Source organism: Perca fluviatilis, chromosome 6 (assembly GCF_010015445.1).
Source record: "Perca fluviatilis chromosome 6, GENO_Pfluv_1.0, whole genome shotgun sequence".
Classification (NCBI taxonomy): Eukaryota; Metazoa; Chordata; class Actinopteri; order Perciformes; family Percidae; genus Perca; species Perca fluviatilis.
In genome coordinates, this window is record NC_053117.1 from 24,065,954 (window position 1) to 24,089,151 (window position 23,198).

At 39.6% G+C, this 23,198-nt stretch overlaps 1 protein-coding gene across 1 annotated transcript in view; it reads right to left on the minus strand.

Moving 5' to 3' along the window:
* oxct1a (3-oxoacid CoA transferase 1a) overlaps nt 1–23,198 on the minus strand; it is a 54,166-nt gene that overhangs the window by 16,011 nt on the left and 14,957 nt on the right. The window contains exons 8-13 of the mRNA XM_039803775.1: nt 10,440–10,547; nt 9,994–10,108; nt 9,504–9,598; nt 8,780–8,828; nt 8,306–8,378; nt 6,951–7,026 (exon numbers count right to left, since the gene is read on the minus strand). Of these exons, the coding sequence (XP_039659709.1) occupies nt 6,951–7,026; nt 8,306–8,378; nt 8,780–8,828; nt 9,504–9,598; nt 9,994–10,108; nt 10,440–10,547 (516 nt within the window). The remainder of the gene's footprint in view (nt 1–6,950; nt 7,027–8,305; nt 8,379–8,779; nt 8,829–9,503; nt 9,599–9,993; nt 10,109–10,439; nt 10,548–23,198) is intronic.

Below are 23,198 nucleotides of genomic sequence, written 5' to 3' on the forward strand. Positions count from 1 at the left end.
TGCTTTCGTCAACGAAAATTATGACTAAATATCGTCGTCAATGAACTTTTATCAAGTGACGAAAATGAGACGAGACGTAAATGCTGATCATGTGACGATGACTATAATTAAATGTATAATGCAATATAAAAACAAGACCAAATGTGGTTTACAAAATAAAAACTATGATAAAATGTCTCTTCATTTTTGTTGACCAAAACTAGATGAGACAAAATGTTATAACGTTATTTTGTCTTGTTTAGTCGCGTTATTATTATTTTGCAGTAGGTCTATTTCGGTTTCCTGTGTCTCACTTCAGCGGCTGCATCAGGTCGCACTGCGCAAACGCAGGCAACGTCACTTCCTCAAGCTATACTCGCGGCATTATTTAGAAGACGCAGCTGCGGTTAGCGTAAACGACAACAAACAAAATTAAGTCTGACACAGAGAAAGGGGCCAATGGCCGGCCAGCTGGGGTATGTCTTTGGGAGAAAAAGAAGAAACGACATTTGGAAAAACTTTTATTACATAAAACTGGAAAAGAAAACGGAATGTGTCGTGGAAAAAGATGGGGAGAAATGCGGCCACAAAATCACAGGAAAAAAACACCATGAACCTTAAGAAACATCTCAAGGCATTCCATAATGAAATTGAGGTAAGTCAAGACATTACTGTAATGTTGCTTTCTATTTTAGAAAGCTTATGCCAACTCATAAGGCTGTGGTTAATGTGTCTCATTTTAATGTTAGCTTTAGACGTTAGCTTTAAACATTAGCCACTGGAGCTGAAAACGACGGAGACAAACGTGTGTGACTAGTGTGTGTTTGTATATTTGTTTGTGAGAGAGTGTTAATTGGGTTAACATGTGAATAGTGTGTGTGTGTGTGTGTGTGTGTGTGTGTGTGTGTGTGTGTGTGTGTGTGTGTGTGTGTGTGTGTGTGTTTTGTGTGTGTGTGTGTGAAGGTGAAATAAAAGGTTTCCAAATAAGGAAGGCTGACATGCAGATATGGCCACTGGGTGACGGCTGAGTAGCTGAATTAAAATCCCATTTTCTCATCAGTCATGTAAAGAGCCTGCTTTGCTCTCTGCTTGATAACCAGAGGATATATATGCCAAGTGTGGTAGGGATACTGTCTGCCTCTGGAGAGGCCAGCTGTGTGGAGAAGATATCAACAAAGAGCGGAAGGAGGGTTGGGAGAGGGAAGGTGGAGTAGAGGAAGTAGAGAAAAGCATAGACTGAGGATATGGGAGAGGCTGCATTTAATTTCCTATACTTTATTGCATTAACTTATAGAACGCTAACTTAAAGTGGCCTAGTCTATATCCACGACATTCCACTTCCGGGATTGCTCCGGTGCAGACGGAAATTCCATCGGATATTCATTACCTTCCGCTTTCTTTGTGTTGGCATTCTAAACTCCGGTCGATTTATGAGGACTATGGTTAACTGCGTCTCAGATCTCTGCAGGGTGAATCGAGACAGCTAGCTAGACTGTCAAATCTGAGTTTTCTGTTGCACGACTAAATCAACTTTTGAACGTTCCACCAAAACAAGTTCCTTCCCGAGGCTATTTTGCAGCTTCAGCGGGGCTCCGTTCGGCGCCCCGACAATTGTGATTGGTTTAAAGACATGCCAATAAACCAGAGCACGTTTTTTTTTTTTCTCCTATACTGTGTGGACTAGCCAGACCCTCCTCCGCAGAGCTGTGGAGGACGGTCTGGCAATGCAAGACTTAACATAACATCCTTAAATAAAACCACCAAAATCTTTTTAATTTAAAATAGTATCCATTTTGACTTTTAACTTTCAAACACAATCTCCCCATCTTGTTTTTGTCCATGTTTTTGCTCAACACAAAGTGACGACACTCCAAAAGGAAACCTTGTCCTTTTTCACATGATCAATGGTAATGCATTTTCTGACAGTCAAGACAGTCAGACTGTCTAGGTGGTGTGTGCAGAGGCCCGAGGGGGATAACCCAGTCTGACCCGAAAGGAGCAAGTCTGGATTTCCAGGCTACTAATGTACTCCACCCAGCAACTAGGATATAGTTAATCAAAGAGGGCATCTACTTTTAAAATTAAACATCTGTTTTGAAATCCTAGTCTGGTTATGATCAATAAAGAGTCAATTACAAAATGATCTTGTTTTGCAGTGGGGGCAATGGAACCACCATTTACTAGGTAAAAAGAAAACATTGGTTGTGTGCGCTTCTGGCAACTGAAAATGCAGACATCAAGTGACTGGAACTGTTAAAGGCCATTGATTTTTAAATGAATTCTAGCTTTGAAATGAAATGATGCAGCCACAGTGCCTGTTTTGCATCGAGTGACGGCAGCCAAGCATACAGGAACAACAATTCAGTGTGTGTGCATGTGGTGAAACGTCTCACTAATGCTTATGACCTTGTTATGTAGAAAACACTATAATAAATTAACATTGCTGTGGAGATAGACAGTTGTGGGCTCTGTTGCTCACAGAGTATTGTCCACGACCTATATTGCTGTGAGGATTGGCATTTGCCTTTGTCTGATTTACAGCTTTACATGTGGTTATCTGAGGCCTCTTTGATCAGAGCGGTTTCATGTAGCAAAACTGTGTGACGAAGAACAAATGTATGAAATGGCACGATGGCATAAGCTAAAAACCTATTCCATCCTGCTCACTAAAGTGATTTTATTGAATATGATCAAGCCTCAACTTCTGGCTGGCTGTCAGTTAGACTTGTTTTCTCTGACTTAGCTTGGTTGCTAGGCTGCGTACCTATGACTGTGGAAAAAAATTGGACCTTTCTTGATTACTTGCCTCTAAATATTGGCATCCCATATTAAAAGACTGCTAGTTTGCCAAATAAACAGTTTTATGGAGACTGTTAAATATGGAGGTTGCCGTAGCATCTGGCTTTCCACCAGCATAATACACAAGAAAGCACTTAAATTGAACAAATAGATTCTCAGAACATCCACAGAAATGAATATCCTTTGTCTAACTCGCCTGGATAATTCAGCCATTTAATTACCACAGCTTTGATGATGATAACCTTGCTGGTCTAACCAAAGCCCCACAGGTTTTTAATTTCCTCACCACTCTGATTCTTATGGGACACCTGAAAGCGTGTATTTTGACACATTTGATTAGCTAGAACACAAAAAAAAGATGAAGCATTGTGATTAATTTTCAATGAGAGGCGAGTGGGCAGGTAAGGGGGCGCGGGCAATCTGACAGGAGGAACGACAAGCGGGCGCAATCCTGTGAAACTTTCGCAGCCGTGTACGTCACACGCACACAAGTGTGCAAGAGTTGAATTGTCTCAAACTTTTTCCAACGCAAGCAACGCACATTTCAAATTAAAGGACGAGAGACTGACTCTTGCTGTTTGTGAGTTCCCTAAAATAAATAATTGTTTTCTAAACAGCTATCTGGACATAAACAGTAGGGCTTTCACATGGCAGAGCATCGGCACAAGACAGGATGTATCTGGTAAAGTTTTGTTTAGTTTGAACTTAAATTAGACTATAGAATTACGACTATGCTAATTTAGCTAACTCTAGCTATCAACACGTCACATCAAGACTAGGATTGCCACTATAGAACACCTGGCGTTAACTTGCAGATTGTTGTCTATGTCTATTCACATCTATAGATCCATAGTGAATACGCAGGCAAAGTGTCACTTATTGCCATGAAAAAAGCATCATTGGAAGCATACTTTGTCTAGCACTGTATTTGTCTTGCTAGGCTTTGTGGTTGGATTGCATTTTTTTTGTTGCCATGACAACATAATAAGATTTCCTCTTTTTTGAGCAAGTGTTCACTTTTCAGTCAATGACAGAAAAACCACAGAAAATGACCCCCTTCACAATCCAAGAGTTCCCACTTACCAACTGGCTTCCTTTCTCTCCCCCACAAATTATCTGACAATCTCTGCTGTCTGATACAAATGGCTCTCTATTTAATAAGATAGCGATGGACTGCCAGAAACCTTCGTTACCCAGACATCTAATGACATGAATCAGAGGGATAGACGGGACTGACAGGAAGACAATGGCCACTGTGTTCAAAGTAACTGGAAAACATAACTATTTACGGTGTGTATCTGGTGTCATCAGTCACATACATGGGAGAACACAAATGTACACAATGACACTGAGGGCTTTGTGCTACTACAAATACAAATACCTAATAGGACATATTTCACTGATAAGCAGGCAACCAGGTGCATGAAAATCTTATTACAGCAGGAAACCAAGTGAAATTATAAGAAAAAAATGGAATATGCTCTTAAGCAGCTCCTTCATGAACGCTGCCATCAGGCCTTATTATGAGCACTTGAGCTAGTAACAGCATTTTAATAGTCAGTAGCTTGAGCTTTTGTAGCACTTTAGTTGCAGTTATACTGAACCTCCAGGGTTTTGGAATTAATGTCTGATGTTGCACTTGTTTTCTCCATTTACTGTAAAGTCAACAACTATCAAACTGAATTGTGCTTTAAAAATACACTGCTGGATTTGAGGTGACCAGATCTATTGTTTATTACTTTGGTCAACTTCAATAGGTTTTCCTTTTATTTACAATATCTGTTTATTCCTCTCAAGTGAAAACTGCTCTGGCAGCCAAAATCAATAAAAGTCAAATCCCGTTCTCATTTTGAAAACATTATGTGGGTGTCTGTTAGACATCTGTAAGGAGGAGCTTATGATAGGAAACATCAGTGTCTGCAAAGACCCCTACCTTTAGGATAGATTGATAAAGCTTCACCCTTTCCAGCTCATCTTTTATTCCATAACCCCTTTCTCTCCATCTATTGTTTTTTCGATGTTTCGGGCTGAGTGGACATGTAAAAGCATTTCAAAGCCCTCAACTGGAAAATGTTCATCTGCATTTTGCATAATCAACTATCACGCTGAGAGTTCTGCATCCCAAACTCCTACGTAAAACGTTTCCAATTTCACGCTATGTACCCAACCCATCTTTAGATAGTGAATAATTTCCAGTATCCTAGAAGGCGGGTAATTCTCCTCATCAATCCTTTCAAAATTGGGGATAATGAAGATTGAATGTGTAGGTGAGGACAGAGGTATTTGTGTTATTTTGCTGTTCAAACTGTCCAACACTTGAATGGCCAAACAAGATAAACTCCCTGCTTCTGAATAACAGCTCCACTGCAGGCCTTCAATATCTGCACAACATGTTTAATCAAGCACCAGTTAATTAGCAATTACCATGGACAAACAAGTACGATTAAAAGAAAATAAATGACATTTAGAGATCACCATCAACAACAGTATTCTTTTGCAAAGTGCTGCCTGACATAAATCATGTTTGATTATTAATGTTTTATTCTCAAGGTCTCTACATGTAAACATCCTCAAAACTCTGTATCCACTTGGCTGTTTAGATGAGATGCATCTATAAAATGATGCACTGGCTGAAGCAACTTTGCAAGTACACTTCTGTGAAGCTGTAAACTTTTGAGTTGAGCCCTCCCACATTGTGAACAGTCTTTTAATGGGTTCTTGACCTTCGTAATCACTGATTGACCTGATGACACATCTAGCAATAATGTCTGACAAACATTATACTGTAGCGCTATTATACTGTAACAACCCCTACCGCTTAGTCTCGCATTGCCAGACCTCACTCCGCAATGCTGTGGAGTGAGGTCTGGCTCATCCAGACATACATTCCAGGATAGGAAACACTCTGGGTTGTTTGCATTTCTTCTTTAAACCAATTACAATCGTCTTGGGCGGCGCTAAGCTCCAGATGCAGAGACGGTGGCTCTGCAAAATGGTCTCGGGAAGGAACTTGTTGAACATTTGCATCCCCGCAAAAGAAAACGCAACATACAATATTAAATGAAGTTAACGGTTTACAAAATATAGTAATGTGAGCTATATAAATTAGAATGGCCATACACAGAGAGTGGAAGATGAGGGGCATCCGGCGAACTGTCGTTGATCCAGACTACCTTGAACCCCTGACAAGCATATCCCTGTACTCGGTTCTTAAATAATAACAACCAAGGGTGCACCTTTGTGAATTTGTTTCAACAAAGAAATTTCTTATGATAAGAAATGCTGAAGGACACCATCCATAAAATATAGAAGAGATTACATTTAAAGGCAGGGTTGGTAACTATTTGTCTTTCCAATAAACACTTTGTCATATATTGTATGAAATGGTCTTTAGACCCCGACATCAATAAATAACTTATGTGCTCTAAAAAAGGAGCGAAAAATATCTGTCATCTGTAGCTGCTATAATCCTGTAAAAACACCCACCAATGACTGCCTCGCAGTCCGCTTGATGAACCAATGAAATGCCTCCTTCCCCCACTGCACATACTCTACCCCTCCTGTGAATGAGCCTGAGCTCAATGTGCGTTGTCGCCCCATTGCTAACAGTAGTCATGTTTGTTTTAAACATTCGGTATGATAATATTAGGTGTTTGCATACCAGTTAATGCCCGTCTGTGTGGGTCGGACCCCCGAGGGCAGGGGGAGGGGTTAGACGGAGCCCGAAGAGATGCTACTTTCAAATCTTGCTAGCTTTTCAACATTAACAACCCTGCTTTAAGTCTACTGTCAAAAAATAAATATATAATATTTTTGGGTTTTGGACTGATAGTCAGACAAATCAAGAAAATTGAAGATGCCACTTTTGGCTCTTGGAAATTGTGGTAAGTTTTGTAACCAATATTATGTTATAGATATAGATTATATAGTAGATTAATCAATAATGAAGGGAACTTTTAGATACAGCACTAATTCAGTTTCCCTTAATTTTTTGGGGGTAGATTCCAAATCCTCAAGTCAAGTAAGTAAATAAAGACTATTATAAGCTTCACAAAGCAGCATTTGGAGCATGCATATTGTACTGGTGTTGGTGTGGTGACCCCTAGCAGATAGCGCAGAAAGCATGAATTTGGAAAAAGGTAATGGATGTGAGTCATCTAAACCAAACTTACTGGGATCATCCAGTTGGCTAGGTCTCCATGTTTTGACACCTGCATGGCTCCCAGCATTGTCAGGTTGATGTGACCCCTAAAAAAAGAATGACACAACAGAAGAAGACAGCTGTCAACTTCAGAACCAGTTCAACTTATGAACTCATGAAGTCCCCTTGTCAAAAAATGCATTTAGTATTGCTATATTTAGCCCAGAGGGGTTGTGACGGGACACACAATACAAATGCAAACACTTGATACTTGACGATAGGATAGCTTCTCAATACAAACAAATAACCATCTTCCCATCTCTACAGTTTTCTTAATAACAGAACTTTTTTTGTTTTATTGTCATTCCTTTTTAAACTACTGCATCTTCTTACCAATGCTTTGTCTTGAAAATATTATCAGTATTTTGCATATTTAGTTTCTGCTTGGTAAATGCCAGTTATACATAAATGTACTGTAATAGCAGAATAAAGTCTGATTCTGTGGGCAAGTAGTTATTTCATCTTTCTAATAAGAGAGCATGTCCTTTTTTTGTTTCTCCTAAATAAGGAGTTCAAAGTCCTAAGTGAGGTTTCCAACAATGCCTTCAGAGCAGGTAGGAGCATTGTTAGGGTGCTTGCAGTTGGATAGATTTAAACCAAGATTTATGGCCCTGCTGTCCACAGTGGATTCCTCCTTGTTTCTTCATTGCATGTGGCAACAGATGGACAAAGACATACTGAGACTAAAGGTTTGTGATAAAGACATACAAGTCTTAATTCCAGTAAGAGAAGTAGCTGGAGTGGTATTTGAGGCAACATGGCTCACAATCCACCATACAGTATGTTGTAATTCTTTCTGACAGACTGGACTCTTAACTGTGGTTTCACAACAGCACACACAAACACACACGGTTACGTTTGGTCCCTGCCAGTGTGTGACTGAACAGCGCTATTTATGAGCACTATTGGATTTTCACTGGGTGGACAAGTAGAATGGCTGCTGCAAGGTGTGCGGGTGGGCAATCTCAGACAGCTGGCAAATCAATTTGGGACTTAGGGAATATGGCAAGGCGGCAGTCTAGCTGAACTGGTGACAATAGCTATTTGTTAATATCCAGTGTTGCAAAGTGTGGCTTTGTCCTGTGGTTAAATCCAATGGTTATAGCTGGCATACTGTGCTGGTGATAAACTATTGAATTAAGAAAATATTTGCTTTGTTGTTGTGGTTTTTGCATCAACTCCGCCAAGGACTTCAGAAAAGTGACTAATTTATTTCATTATTTTTGAGTATGAATATGCTGTCTATATGTGAATCCAGAAATGTCAGGCATATCAAACTCTGACTCAGACAAATGCGTTTTCAAAGCTAATGTGTTGTGGCCTCACCCTCGGATCATGGCAAATGACTCATCACTGGAGAAATAGGCAGCCCCTGGGAGAACAGTAACAGTTTCCTTCCCTGCGGAGCAGAGAGTTGCCCAAATATGGGATTCATTTATCATAGCAAAGTTAATTATAAAGTTAAGTATAAATCACAAAAATGGTAAATGAAATTACAAAATACATTAAAGAAATACAGAAATAAATAAATGGATGAATGAAAGAGAATTATGTCAACATTATGTTAATATCGTTTTAAAAGTGCATCTGAATAGAAACGTTGAGTGATCTTAACAGAGAATCCATTGTATTAAGCATGCATCTAAGTGTGTGTGTATAATGCAGGAAATCAGATAGAAATATGCAAAGTCACATTTTAGCCCGAAAGGCTCTCTTAATCCATCCATAATTTAGTTAGACCAGTGCTTTTACGTTTATATAAATGTATCATTGGGAAGTTCTGATTAGTATAAACCTCACCAGCATTAATCAGGTCTGCATCCACTGCATCCTCAGTGGGGTATGGGCCCTATGCAGAGACAAGTGAAGATATACAAGAATGAGCGCACAGGCGGGCAGCCACACATACACTCACACATCACTCAGCCTCACTGGCCATGATCTTTCAAAGGAGAGACAGACACAATCACATTTTGGTGATTTGATGAGACATTGATTTTCTCTGTGCTCAACAAAGGGAGCAATGGTTTTGGATGGAGAGGAGAGTAAAACAGGGGAGAGGAGATATAGGAGAAGTCGAGGGGAGAGGACAAGGTATCTTTAAAACTGGCACTCATAATAAAAACAACTTTGACAAACAGGGCATTAGCATAGGCCCTAACATTCTCCTGTCAACACAACTGATTGGAAATATACCCTAGTTGCAGCAGCAGCAGCCGCCTTTGTTAAAGTCTCAGCCAGCAAATAATGATTGTGAGAAAGAATAATGGAAGAGAAAGTGTCAAACTGCCACAATCTGTTCTATAACAAACCCAGCACATTTTAACCGAGGGCCCAAACTGGGATTGATACCGCTATTTATCTTGCTACATGCTCAGAGCACAATTCAGTTTCAAAACGTTTACTGCTGCTTAAAACGACCGTCTACAAACAGATCAGAAAATATGCTGCTCGTTAGCTTGTTCAGTTGAGATTGAGAGCACTGAAGCCTGAGTGGGAAGAAAGCTCTCTGTAGGCATCTTACCAGTCCCAAAATTCCATTTTCACTTTGGAGGTGTAGAGTGATGTCTGGTTTTATAAAGTTGCTGGCCAGCATGGGGATACCAATACCAAGGTTAGCTGATTGGAAGCTTTGTTAAAGATGGTAACTTTTACATTTGTAATCATGGAATGGAATTCAGTATTAAGATGAAGAGAAATGTATAATATTGTTGAAAGCTGCTATGACAGACAGATACACTGCACATCGTACTTGGACATTTGTCCCTCTCATTCTCATTATAACAGTCGTGTTGTGTGATTAAGTTCGAAAGATTTTTTGTGTGGACAATGCTCAAACCCACAGAAGTATAAAGTTGTGTGTGCTGAAAATAAAAGAGCCACGGCACAGCTTTCTTTTTGTTGTGGCTATTGGCCAACACCTGGTTTGGTTGGTAATTAAAGGGAGGAACCTAAAGAAAAAAAGTTATACGATTCCATAATTTGCTCACTCCTTGTATTCTTTAAAAGGATACCATACATCCCATCCTCAAACTCCAGAGCAGCCCGTCGAATGATCCTTTCCCGAACAATATCGGAGTCCTTCTTTGGTTTGGGCTTCTCATCTTGGCTTTTCTTTACTGTGCGTTTCTGGAACCATGCAGAGATATATGAGGCACAGGGGGACAGCATGTTGAGAGGCTATTTCTGGCTGAGTACAAGAACTCATATGCTAGTACACAGCTAGTATGTGTGTTTCAATGATGGAAATGTAAAACCCTGCTACAATAGCTTATGTCAGAAAGTGGTTGACTTTACATTAAATTGTTATCGGAATATTTTTATTAATTAAACCAATTGTTGAATGGAACATTTAATAGTGACTTTCACATAATTACATAATTCATAAACTACAGAGAAAACCGTTTCTATGTATAATCTCTCTTTATTCATTCATGCTCTAAAAGGCCACGTTTTGTACCTCAATCCTTTTCTCGTAGCTGGCTCCCTGGACAACCCTGTTGACGTAGATGCTGGGTATGTGGATGTCCTCTTCAGCAAAGGTCCCGACATCCACCACCTCCTCCACCTACACAGAGACAGAGAGTGATGAGCTCCACCTTCACCTGTACAATGTCTCACATTGAGATTGAAAGTTCAGATAAGGAAACCACACACTAATGGAACTGCGCTACCAGGATATAACCTCTGCCTACCCAGCTATGACATTTAACAGATTAACAGATAAAGACCACAAGAGTTTTTTGCCATCATGCGGGCTAATTTCAAGAAATTATTGAGTAATTGTGTAAAGGCCCAAAAAAAGAAAAGAGAATAGAAATGCTCAACTGTTATTTTACAGCAGATGTGCGTCTTATAATTAGTTTGATATTACATCCTAAATTTGAGCTACAAACAACAGTGAGTATGACGCACAAGCAGACATTTAGACTCCAGATATGATCTCACAGGTTTAAAAATTCTCTTTCACTGGGAAGAGAGCGTAAATATTTGTGGGAGAAGGTGTTGCATATATTCTTTTAGCAACTCCACAGAGTCCTCTGAAAGCTGTCTATGTACCCAAAGCCAGCTTGGCTGACTAAATACAGAAGACACAACAAGCCCAGCGAACATAGCTTGTATGGAGGAAATATTTATTCATAATTCAAATTGAAAGTCCAAAGAGAAATTGAAAGTCCAAAGAGAAAACAAAGCAAGATATAATTAAAAATATTATTATTATTTTTTTAATTTTCCATTTGGCTTTGGCTTTTGAATTTAATATTTGGCTTTTGAATTTCAATTTAACATTGGCTTTTAATTTTCATTTAATATTTGGCTTTTGAATTTCAATTTAACATTGGCTTTTAATTTTCATTTAATATTTGGCTTTTGAATTTCAATTTAACATTGGCTTTTAATTTTCCATTTAATATTTGGCATTTCAATTTCCATTTAACATTGCCTTTTCGTTTGGACTTGACACATGTCAATGTAATTGAGGAGGCGTGGCCCAAAGGCTGGTGGGAGGGTCTGAAACGAAAGAGTTGCAGAGGCACCTTATGAGCAGCAGGGGGAGCAGACTGCTGAGGAGCGTCTGTCTGCAGCTTCAGGCTTGATGGCCTCTTATTTCACATGGTAGAAAATGATGATGTAGGCTAAACACAAACGACATTTCATGCAACAACAGTGAAGTTTTCATGTAGTTACTATAATTGGCCCGTGTTAGTGAGGACTAGATTAGGACTGGATTTAAAGCTGATTCTGGTTCCCAACTTCGCCCCAGGTGTGTCTGTTTAAAACACGGACTCAGACAACTTTTCTCTTTTGATGTTTTATTTAATTAAGCAACAATAGAAACATGGGTGTGGGTAGCTCTGCGACGTGTGTTTGTGTGTGGTCAGATTTCGAGGACGCACACACACACACACACACACACACACACAATCTCAACCGGATAGTCATCGTCCGAACTGCGACCTCTCCTTTTTCTTTCTCTCACTTTTTTCTCCGGGTGGTGCGCGCGGTGTGTGTCCGCGCTATTTTCCAACATGTAGCCTACTCACAACAATCACTCCTGATTGACAGCCTTTTGTACAGCCCGTGTACTTTTTCAGACTTCCAGCTGTCAGTGGTGTCTGTGAAGGCATCACTGGCCGGCCGCAGGCGATCGCCGGCCGGCACCAGCTGGCTGTCCCTTCAGACTGAAGCTTCTGACAACATCGGAGAAAATGTGCAGTTGGCCATCAACGTTTGTAAAACTGCCCATGCTCAAACTCTACACAGTTAATTTATCGCATAAAAAAGTCTCAGAAGTGAATTTAGTGGTGAAAAAGCAGATGGAAATTATAAAAAAGCAATCGATTCTATAATCTAGATCGGGAGTTTGCAGTAGTAGCAGCAGCAAACAACTGGAAACTTTTTACAATTTTCATCTGCTTTTCACTCAAATTCACTTCTGAGACTTTTTTATGCGATAAATTAACTGTGTAGAGTTTGAATATGGGCAGTTTTACAAACGTTGATGGCCAACTGCACATTTTCTCCGATGTTGTCAAAGCTTCAGTCTGGCGGGACAGCCAGCTGGTGGCGGGCCCGGCCCCTGCTGGCCGGCCAGTGATGCTCACAGACACCGCTGTTAGCTGGAAGTCTGAAAACGTACATGGGCTGTACAAAAGGCCGTCAATCAGGAGTGATTGTTGTGAGTACATGTTGGAAAATAGCGCGGACACGCACCTCACACCACGTGCACCACCCAGAGAAAAAAGTGAGAGAAAGAAAAAGGAAAGGTTGCATTTCGGACGATGACTATCCGGTTGAGATTGTGTGTGTGTGTGTGTCCTCGAAATCTGACCAAACACATACACACGTCGCAGAGATACCCACACCCATGTTTCTACTGTTGCTTAATTAAATAAAACATCAAAAGAGAAAAGTTGCCTGAGTCGTGTTTTAAACAGACACACCTGGGGCGAAGTTGGGAACCAGAATCAGCTTTAAATACAGTCCTAATCTAGTCCTCACTAACACGGGCCCAATTATAGTAACTACATGAAAACTTCACTGTTGTTGCATGAAATGTCGTTTGTGTTTAGCCTACATCGTCATTTTCTAGCATGTGAAATAAGAGGCCATCAAGCCTGAAGCTGCAGACAGATGCTCCTCAGCAGTCTGCTCCCTCTGCTGCTCATAAGGTGCCTCTGCACCCCTTTCGTTTCAGACCCTCCCACCAGCCTTTGGGCCACGCCTCCTCATTTACATTGACATGTGTCAAGTCCAAACGAAAAGGCAATGTTAAATGGAAATTGAAATGCCAAATATTAAATGAAAATTAAAAGCCAATGTTAAATTGAAATTCAAAAGCCAAATATTAAATGAAAATTAAAAGCCAATGTTAAATTGAAATTCAAAAGCCAAATATTAAATGAAAGTTAAAAGCCAATGTTAAATTGAAATTCAAAAGCCAAATATTAAATTCAAAAGCCAAAGCCAAATGGAAAATTAAAAAAAAAAATAATAATATTTTTTATTTGATCTTGCTTTGTTTTCTCTTTGGACTTTCAATTTCTCTTTGGACTTTCAATTTGAATTATGAATAAATATTTCCTCCATAAGCTTGATCCTTGGATCATAGGCAATGGAGAGTAGGGGGTTCGTGGAGGATTTTGGTCTAACCAAACACAGAGGTCAAAAGACAAAAAAAACAAATACGTTTTACTTTTAGCTACATATCTTCTTTTAATTTATTTTTAGGTCTATTCCACAAGCCCCGTCCTCAAGACTCTCTTACAAGGTTTACATTTCAGCTCATCTTATTCTGTGAATCTCAGTGGAGCTGCTATAAAATTGGCCCCTTATATTCTCTAAATATACACTTTTATACATTTAATATGGTAGCATATGATAAGGTACACGTCTCAGATATCTACCAAATGATATGTTCCTGACTCTGAGACAAACGTGCACCTCCTTTATGTAGAAAGTGTCCAGCAGCAGAAGAGCATTGTATATAAAGAGTTATTTCTGTCTGACTAACTAGACACAGATGGAAATGGCTATTGATTGGAGCAGAGTTGGTTGAACATGTCCGGGATAGAAATCCCAGAATGAATGCACCTGCTCCCTCCTCCTTAGGTAACATAAGGAACTGCTATAAACTGAGCCTACAGCTTCCACTCATACAGGTGTTCAGGGACAGCACGTGTGGGCTCCACTAAATCTTGCTGCACATTTTAGCCTGCTCTAGCTCCTAAAACTCAGACGTCATGCTCATATTTGTAGGCTGTGTTATTAAACACAGTGGTCCCTGAGATTTAAGTCAGATAAGTCAACATAAGATTCAAACTAAGCTGGGAAGGTATAGTGGGCATTGTTTAAGAGGACTGATTTTCTCCCAAGAGGGAGGAGACACAATTTCGTTTTTCCTGAAGATTCTTCAAGGGGGAAAACCATTTGAAATGACACAACATTAAATGAAAAAAGAAGAGTGTTATCACCACATCTTTGGGGACCAAAAGGGGACTTAACCAAGGCAATATACTGTAATTCTCACCCTCCCTTACACATTTCTGTGCTTCACTCCTGTGTAGCTCAGAGTGTAACCTACTTATTCCATTTACATGGGGGCAGGCAGCCGTTCAGAGCAAATTCAATTGAAGCTCTCTTTATCTCCACTTCCTCCCTCAGCACTCAGCGCTGACTGAGAGGAGTCAATGGCTAAGAGTGGATCCCATCTTAGCGTTGTCATGGATACGTAGGCTTTGGTCTGTGGTGAGCTAGGGCCAGTCAGGACGAGTGGTTTTAGACTCTTTCTGGTTCCCTTGGTCGGGTTATGGTAAATCCTCTGATGCTCCACAGTGAAAACCAGGCCATGCAAGATGAGATTGGTAGCGCGAGAGAATTGATACAGCAGTCCCACACATCCACCTACATCTTTCTCTGGGGGCTCGATCTGTCTTTTGTGAGAATGATGATTTACATAGACATCTTCATCGTGCAAGATTGAGCTCATCACATTATAAAACAGTTAAAGTAATAAAATAGGGAAGACTCGGGTGCAAGGGAATCACGACAAATATTTGGTGGCATGAATTTTAAGACTTCAGATGAATTAATTTTATGAACGATGTCAATCCCTTATTTTGTCTTCTCAATCAAAGAGTGTCAAATAGTGTGCCCCATAAAAACCAACATCACTAAAAAAAGAAATCACACCTCAGAAATGGGTTTCTCCATGTCCGTTTGTTGGTCTCTCAAACACATGCAAACAAAGAATGTATTCAGCTCGATTTTCAATTAGCCTTCCAAAGCTAAGTCCCAGCACAATAACAAGCTCATACAATTTAAATGCGCTGTGTACATAAAATAAAAAAAAGCCTCCTGTTCCTTTCATCTAGGTGATGTGTCCCGCCTGCACCAGTGCTCAGATGCAGTTCAGACAGGATGATCAACGGACAGGGACGGATAGAAGTATGAAAATACAAAACACACTAGAATAACACACACACACACACACACACACACACACACACACACACACACACACACACACACACACACACACACACACACACACACACACACACACACACACACACACACACAGGTGTGTGGAGTAAGCAAACAGGCACACGCGCATTGATATTCCTGTATCTGTAGAGAACGATTTTCACAACAATGAGCCCAGAGCAAAGCATAAATTATACTGGCAAGAGAATAGAGGGAATCAAAGTGCCCTCTGGGGACAGAATAAGCATTTTTTCGAGGGTTTTTGCTTTTTTAGGCTTAAAGCCTTGTCAAATCTTGTTAATCTCAAACTGATTGGATCACAATGCTACCAGATTCCTAGAATACAGTAAACCCCCAACAGTGGCGTTGCATACAGTGTTTCCTCATTCCTTCATGTTTGTGTTTTGTTTGTGCGCGTGTCTTTGTGCGCATACTGAGATGGGACAGTCAGAAGAAAGAGATGGTGTGGCTACGGGTGACAGAGCACGAGGATAACAGTGACACCACACTCTAATTATCCTGTTTTTTTATAGCCTCTCCATCTTCCTCCCAGTGTGCGTATGTGTGTGTATGTGTGTGGGCACTTGGCCATGCTGTGCTGCCACTTTCTGGGCTTAGCTCCGACATTATCCTGTAACCCAGAATACTGACAACATGAACAATCTGTTTCCTCTCAGTGGAAACTTGCCTCACCTATGACAGCCGTCATGGTATCCAGAGAATGGGAGACAGCCAGCCAATACAAACCCTAACAATATTACAAGAACTAAAAATAAATTTTTCAAACGACACACACTGCACACCAAAGGACATTGTATCACAAGGATTTGGAACTCCACTCTATGCTCAAATGGTAAGGTTTAGATTTCAAAGAACACATACTGTAAGCCTCTGTGCAATGTGCTTCATATTCAGATGATAGTCATCAGGGGACTTTGAACTTATAGTCAGAGCGTAGAACATGCAAATTTGTCAATTCAAACATTCCGTTTATATGTTCAGCAAATCTGTCTTCCCTTTCTAATGGCTCCCATCATCTTTTTTTTAATCAATATTTACTTTCCCCTTTTCTGCCTATTTTAGTCTATGCCAAACGTACTCTTACACAAGTCAATGCCATCACCCAAAAGCTCAGTGCGTCCATTCAGGAAGATGTATTATAAACTGAAGCACTGCTTTAGCAAAAACTTTTTTGGCAGTGCATATGATTAAATACTGCCAGCAGTATCATTAAAAAGGTACCGTACGCTGTATGACACACTGGTTATTAAATATATTAATTAGCTTTTCTATTCAGCTTAACATGAGACTGGATCTTCAAATGTTTGAATTAATGCAGGAGAGGCCTGACCTTAGACTACATTCAGTCAACCACTTGACTGAATTCTTGACGCCAATATGAATTTTATGTTTATTATGTGCACAAAACCAGAAATGGACAAAAAAACGACCTAAACTTCATTTCAGAGAATGGTAGAATGGAGAATAGTATTTGGTCTTGTAACTCGGCTACGTTATCACGTTTTATTCCTTGGCTTACTAGATATGTGTAATATGTAATATATTTACTGTATTAAATCACAAAATGACCATGATATGTCATCAGATATTAAGGAAACATGGTAAATTGAAATACTTTCTTCTCGAACAACAATGCTAAAGCCAGTACTCCTAAAGCGTTCCCCTTAGAAATTTCCATTCTGGACCGGAATATCCGTTTTTGTTTTGGTCTGTGTGTTGTCGTTCCACTGCCCATTTTGACACACAGCGTGCTGCAGCAACCAAACAAACTGGATCAACAGAGATAGAGTCTACCCGACGTAAAAAACTCAGCATCTTTCTACAGTTGCATGACCATAGACATTGGAAAATATGGGGAAATATTGGAGATGCATTTGAAAGATGGCGACAGCTTAGAGCCTAGAAGGACTTTATAGCCCTATTCACACGGGAAAAGTATTACCTGGTGACCTCTTGTCATTTGTAGTAATTACGGAGGTTGTCTGTGATCTTAATCACGTGCGAATCGGCCATGTCTATAATTTGTAAAGTAAAAATTCCCCCGCAAATGACCTACTATATTTCGCCGAACACCGGGGTCCTTTGATAATATTATTCCCGTGCGAATCAACAGGTCTGTGATTTGGCGGGGTCGTATATCATTTTTTTTCAAGGTTTTTGTTTCTTGTGCGCCTTTTTGTCCCTCTTTCGCAAAGACAGATGGGATTGTGGGCCCCCATCCCCGCGTCAACGCGCTCCCTGCGGCTTCATCCTTCAGGGCTGACGGTGATGCTGTGTGGTTGGCGCCTCGGCGGGATAGGGTATTCAACTCTGGTAACTTCTACTGGCCCTGGGCCAAAAAGATACGCAACCTCAGTGAGGCGGCCTCGCCCTGCCCGTCCTCCGTGCGCCTCTGGGTACCCAACTCTCGGACTACATACAGGTATAAGTCCGTAAATTCGAGGAAAACCACATGAAACTCAGATGTGGGGGGGGGGGGTAATTTCTAAATCACAACGCTGTTATGCTAAAACCGCAAGTTTGACTTCCTAATAATGAAAACATACAATTTAACTTTGGCAAAACAACCATGTAGCCTTAATAACGTTCTCCACATGTTGCTCTGCAATGTATGGTATGTTACGTTATGGAATATTCTTGTGGCTACTATCATCAGCTTCACGGTTATGAAATGTTGGACAGTAACGTTAAGATGATTCCCACTTTGTTACAAACTGGCATGCAACTATAATGCGTTATGTGAAGTGTAAAGACAAGTTGCTTGTAGTAAATTAATTTGTTAATACAATGCAACAACAAATGTTTTTTATTCATCTACACATTAACTTAGACAAGGTTATCATCTTTATGGAAAAAAGGGTATATGTTCATTTAATTTGTATTGTTAACGGAGTCTGGAACATAGTAAGGCTGGCAGTCACTGAACCCCAACTGCAAAGTGTGTATTTTCAGAGCAGTGGGCTTTTGTTTTCGGGATAACGGATTAAGCTTTGGCTACCATCAACCATAGAGATATACACGTATATTTATCGATGAGAGTCAACATAGCCAACATCTAGCTAACATTGACGTCGACGGACGTTGGGTTCAGTGTTCTCAACCTGGCAACCCACGTGAGCTTTGAGTCTGCAAGGAAGGGCCGGGAGGGGAAGACGACTCTCTACAGTATTTTGAATTTGGACTGCAGTACCCATTTTAAACACTAGCTGTCAGTAGTACATATTGCTCCTTTAATTCATGAGCTCACCTCTTAGTGTAGTACACATTCATTTTATTGTCCTCTATTACTATCAAGGTTGCTAATTCATGAATTGATGTGTAGTCCCACATCTCAAATGGGGATCTAAATACAATGTCAATGCTATCAGTGTCATGATGACGCATTTTTGTCCTACAAAACGAGCACACACACTGTTAGGGGGAAAAAAAGGATGTCAAGAATGTCAAAGGCTTTTACACCCATCTGTCCATTGTTATTACAGACATTTGATGTGGTTGTAGCCTAGCCTGCCCTGCAATTACCACCGTTTGCTCTGGAGAGGTTTCAGCTAAAAGTCAAAAAAGAAAAAAGTGACTCAATACTGAGGACAATGTTAACTTTGCTGGTGTCACATACTAAAGTATATCAAAATGAGGACTCACTAGTGTGCAACCTTTATTGATATACTGCTCGAAAACAAGTGTCATTACTATATTGCACAATACAGATTTTTTTTTTATATCTAGCACATACGGATTCTATTAAATTAAGCTTTATATCACTTACAACATTGTGGTGGTAAACCAAAGAAGGGGTAAAAACGGGACAGACCTATGTGTCCATACCCACAAAACCCTTCCCCACAAGTTTCTGCAGACAGAAATTATGACATTAATTACACATCTTATGTACAGTAGCTAATTGATAAACATCTTTAGGCAGGAAATGATGGGGAAAATGAGAAGATTTATAATTATTTGCCAACAGAAGCTTGAGCAATGGAATTAGTCAAGGGTCAAAAACAAGGCAAGAAAACTCAACAAGGCATAAAAAGTGCTGATAAACGCATTCAACGTGTGGGCTGTGATAAACAGTTCAAATTCCAGCAGGGACCAACAAAGCATTACACACCACGATGATAACAACTATCATTCCGAGGCCAAACATTTAAAAAAAACAACAACAAAAAAACACACATTTTATGCAAATGTGTAGGTTTTTTGTAGCTATTTTTGTTTCAACACATATGTACAGTGGGAGGCTAAGGCTTTACCCTGGGGGATGGAGGTCATTTATATGCAATTAGACCTCTAGCTTGGTTAAACCAACACAACATACTGAAAAATACATTAATTTAATTAATGCATGACTGGTTGGTTGTTCATGCACAACAACACCCACGCCACTATACTACATTGCCACAGTAACAGAATACAGTTGAGTCTTTTACTGTGACTGATAGTCCAACTGCTTTGATTCAGTCTCTGGTGTATGCTATCCCACAATGCAACAGGGGCCTTTTACTGTAAATGCGATAAGGGAATAACTAAACCAGCTGGATAGCGTGGAGCATTCAACAATTGAATAGCAGGGTTTGGTTGCCTAGTAACCATGGCAGGAGCTGGTGATGATCTGGTAATTTTCAAAGTGCTTTTGTGTTATCTCGTTTTCTGACACCCTTTGTCCCTCTTGTAGTTTAGAATAAGTACAAAATAAATAGTAAATGTATGTATCAGGATTTGGACGTGGACTACAATGATGCGCCAGTGGTAACTGACCTGAGGGAATGAAGCTGCAGTGGTGGGTATCGTCAAAGTTTAATCTGTTAATAATGGCACATGGCTTATCATTATTCTTCCCAGAATTTGCCGTTAATGTCATGCAGAAGTCAAGTCACCACGTTACATAGCTACACATCTGTTAGCACCTGATGGCTTGAATGCAATGCACACACTTACTGAGCCTCAAGCTGGGCTCAGACTACAGGAGTTTTAAAATCCGAACAGATTTTGAATCAGGTTGCAACACGCACGTAAGGAGAATCTTCACAGATATTCTTTTCTCAAATCTCTAAGGGCGTGAATCTCTTGGCACCTCACGATTCGATTCTGATTCAGAGGCCAACGATTCAATTCTAAACCGATAATTAATGCATCTCGATGCAACCAATTTTTATTGTACATTTCCATGTGTGATTTTTAAAAATATACATATAAATCCGAGTTTGCTACTCAGAGTTACTACTACTCAAGCAGCTAGACAAAGCTTAGATTTTGACATATACACTATTTGTCACACAAGTTTTAATGAAATGTTTTGTCTACTGAGGTTTTTATTTTGTAGTCATTCCATGCTTAAGCCTTAAACATGCTTGTGAAAGTCACCTTCTCTCACAGTAATCTTCCATGCCAGAGGCTCAGTCATGTTTAAAGGTGGATAATTGGCTTCTTAGAAGATGAAACATGAGGTGGCCAGATGTAACGTGATAAAGTAGATGAACAGCCTACATGTGTTTTGCCTAATTATTTTATGTATTGTCTTATATCATTACATTACACCACCACCACCACAAACACACAACATATACTATATATATATGCTACACATACATACATATATATATATATATATATATATATATATATACATATATACATACACACACATATATATATATATATATATACACATATATATATATACATACACATATATATATATATACATATATACATATATATACATACACATACATATATATATATATACACATATATATATATACAATATATATATATATATACACACATATATATATACACACACACATATATATATATATATACACATACATATATATATATATATATATATATATATATATATACATACACACACACACAGTATATATATATATATATATATATATATATACACACACTGTATATATACATAAAAATTAAAAAATATTCTCCCTTTTGGCCATTTTTGTGTCTTATTTTTTCTGCACTCTTTGTACTTGTCTGGAGACTTTTTTTATCGATTATTAACTTATCAGAATCGAGCATCGAATCGTTCTAGAGCGAATCGCGATGCATCTAAGAATCGATTATTTTTCCCACCCCTACTAATCTCAAACATGCACACACTAAAACATTAGAAAATAATTGGCACATTACATACTACAGGATATTAAGATTTTAAGATATTAAGCCAGAGGGAGCAATGCTCCGCCTCATGTGATCTCTCTCACGTGATCCCATGGGGAAGCAAATGTAAACAAAACGGAGACTGACGTGTGGTGACAACTTGCTTTAGCGGTAATAATGCTTTCCAGTGACAAAACAGAAACGGAGGCAAAATGAGTGTGGATTAAAAAGTGGTTAGGGAGACGCAATCACCACAGTCTGTCTGTTCTTGGTTCTTTAGCAAGAACTGGAGGTGAGTTTAACCATTTCTGTCTTCCGTCTCCACCAATGTGTTGATATTCTATGACCAGATATACTCATACGGGGATTTTGGAGTTTCCTTAGTCTCGCTTTGTCAGACCATCCACACGCTGCGGAGCGGAGGAGAGTCTGGGTAGTCCACATAGCATTCCGGGATGGGAGAAAAACGTGCTCTGGTTTATTGGCATTTCTTTAAACCAATCTCAATCGTCATGGGCGGCACTAAGCACCGCACCGAGCCACTGTAAAATATTACAAAAGGATTTGACAGATAGTCTAGCTAGCTGTCTCAATGTACCCTCCAGAGATCAGTCAACCATAGTCCTCATAAATCCACCGGAGTTTAAAATTCCAACACAAAGAAAGCGCAAGGAAACGGACATCGGCGAAGATACATGCATCCGGCGGAATTTCCTGCGGCACCGGAGCAATCCTGGAAGTGGAACGTCAAGGATATAGACTAAAGTTTCCTTGACTCTGATTAGAGGAATTAAAAAGTTAAAAGTTTTCAACTAATCTAATAAATCAACATAGTTGTTAAACAGTAACTGCTGTTGCTACCCTTTCACAGAAACTGAGAAGTGCATAATATTTATTCTACTCAATTTGCCCTTGTCCTGTCAGTCGCCCGGCACGATGTTCTGACATTTTTGCCCTTTGATAACAATGAATTGCTTCGCCCCTGAACAGCTTCAGCCTTCTGGGCTGCATGTAGGCTACAGAGAAAGAAATCTGGTACAGCCGACATGCAGCTCACTGTGTCACATGATCGTCAGAGAGCTTGCGGCACACTGGCTTCAACCGCCAAGCCGTGCTGCAAGTTAAATGAATAGCTTCAAAAACACCTGAACCTGTCGGTTTGTTCTTTAACAAGCCTTAACTAGTGCACCAAGACAGCAGGGTCAATATTGACACCATATCACCAGATTTATGACTAAGAATGAATCCTCAAGATACATTTATTTTCAGAGAGATGGTAATTGCTTCAGCATCAGAGATAAAAATGTTCTTAATGGGTATTGTGTATCATTTTATTGTCACCAATAAGTAGGCCTGTCATAGATAATGTTCATACATTATGTTACCCGCACTGCCATAAAAAAGGCACCATGAAAAAAAAATGGCAGGTACAATCTGACACCTGACCTGATAAGAAGATAAGATAAAACTCTAATGGGATTCCAAGTACTTAAACACACGCCTAATGAATGTCATTCCAAATACATATTTAAAATACGATTTTATTATTTATTTGGCATTTATTTTACATTTGGATACATGT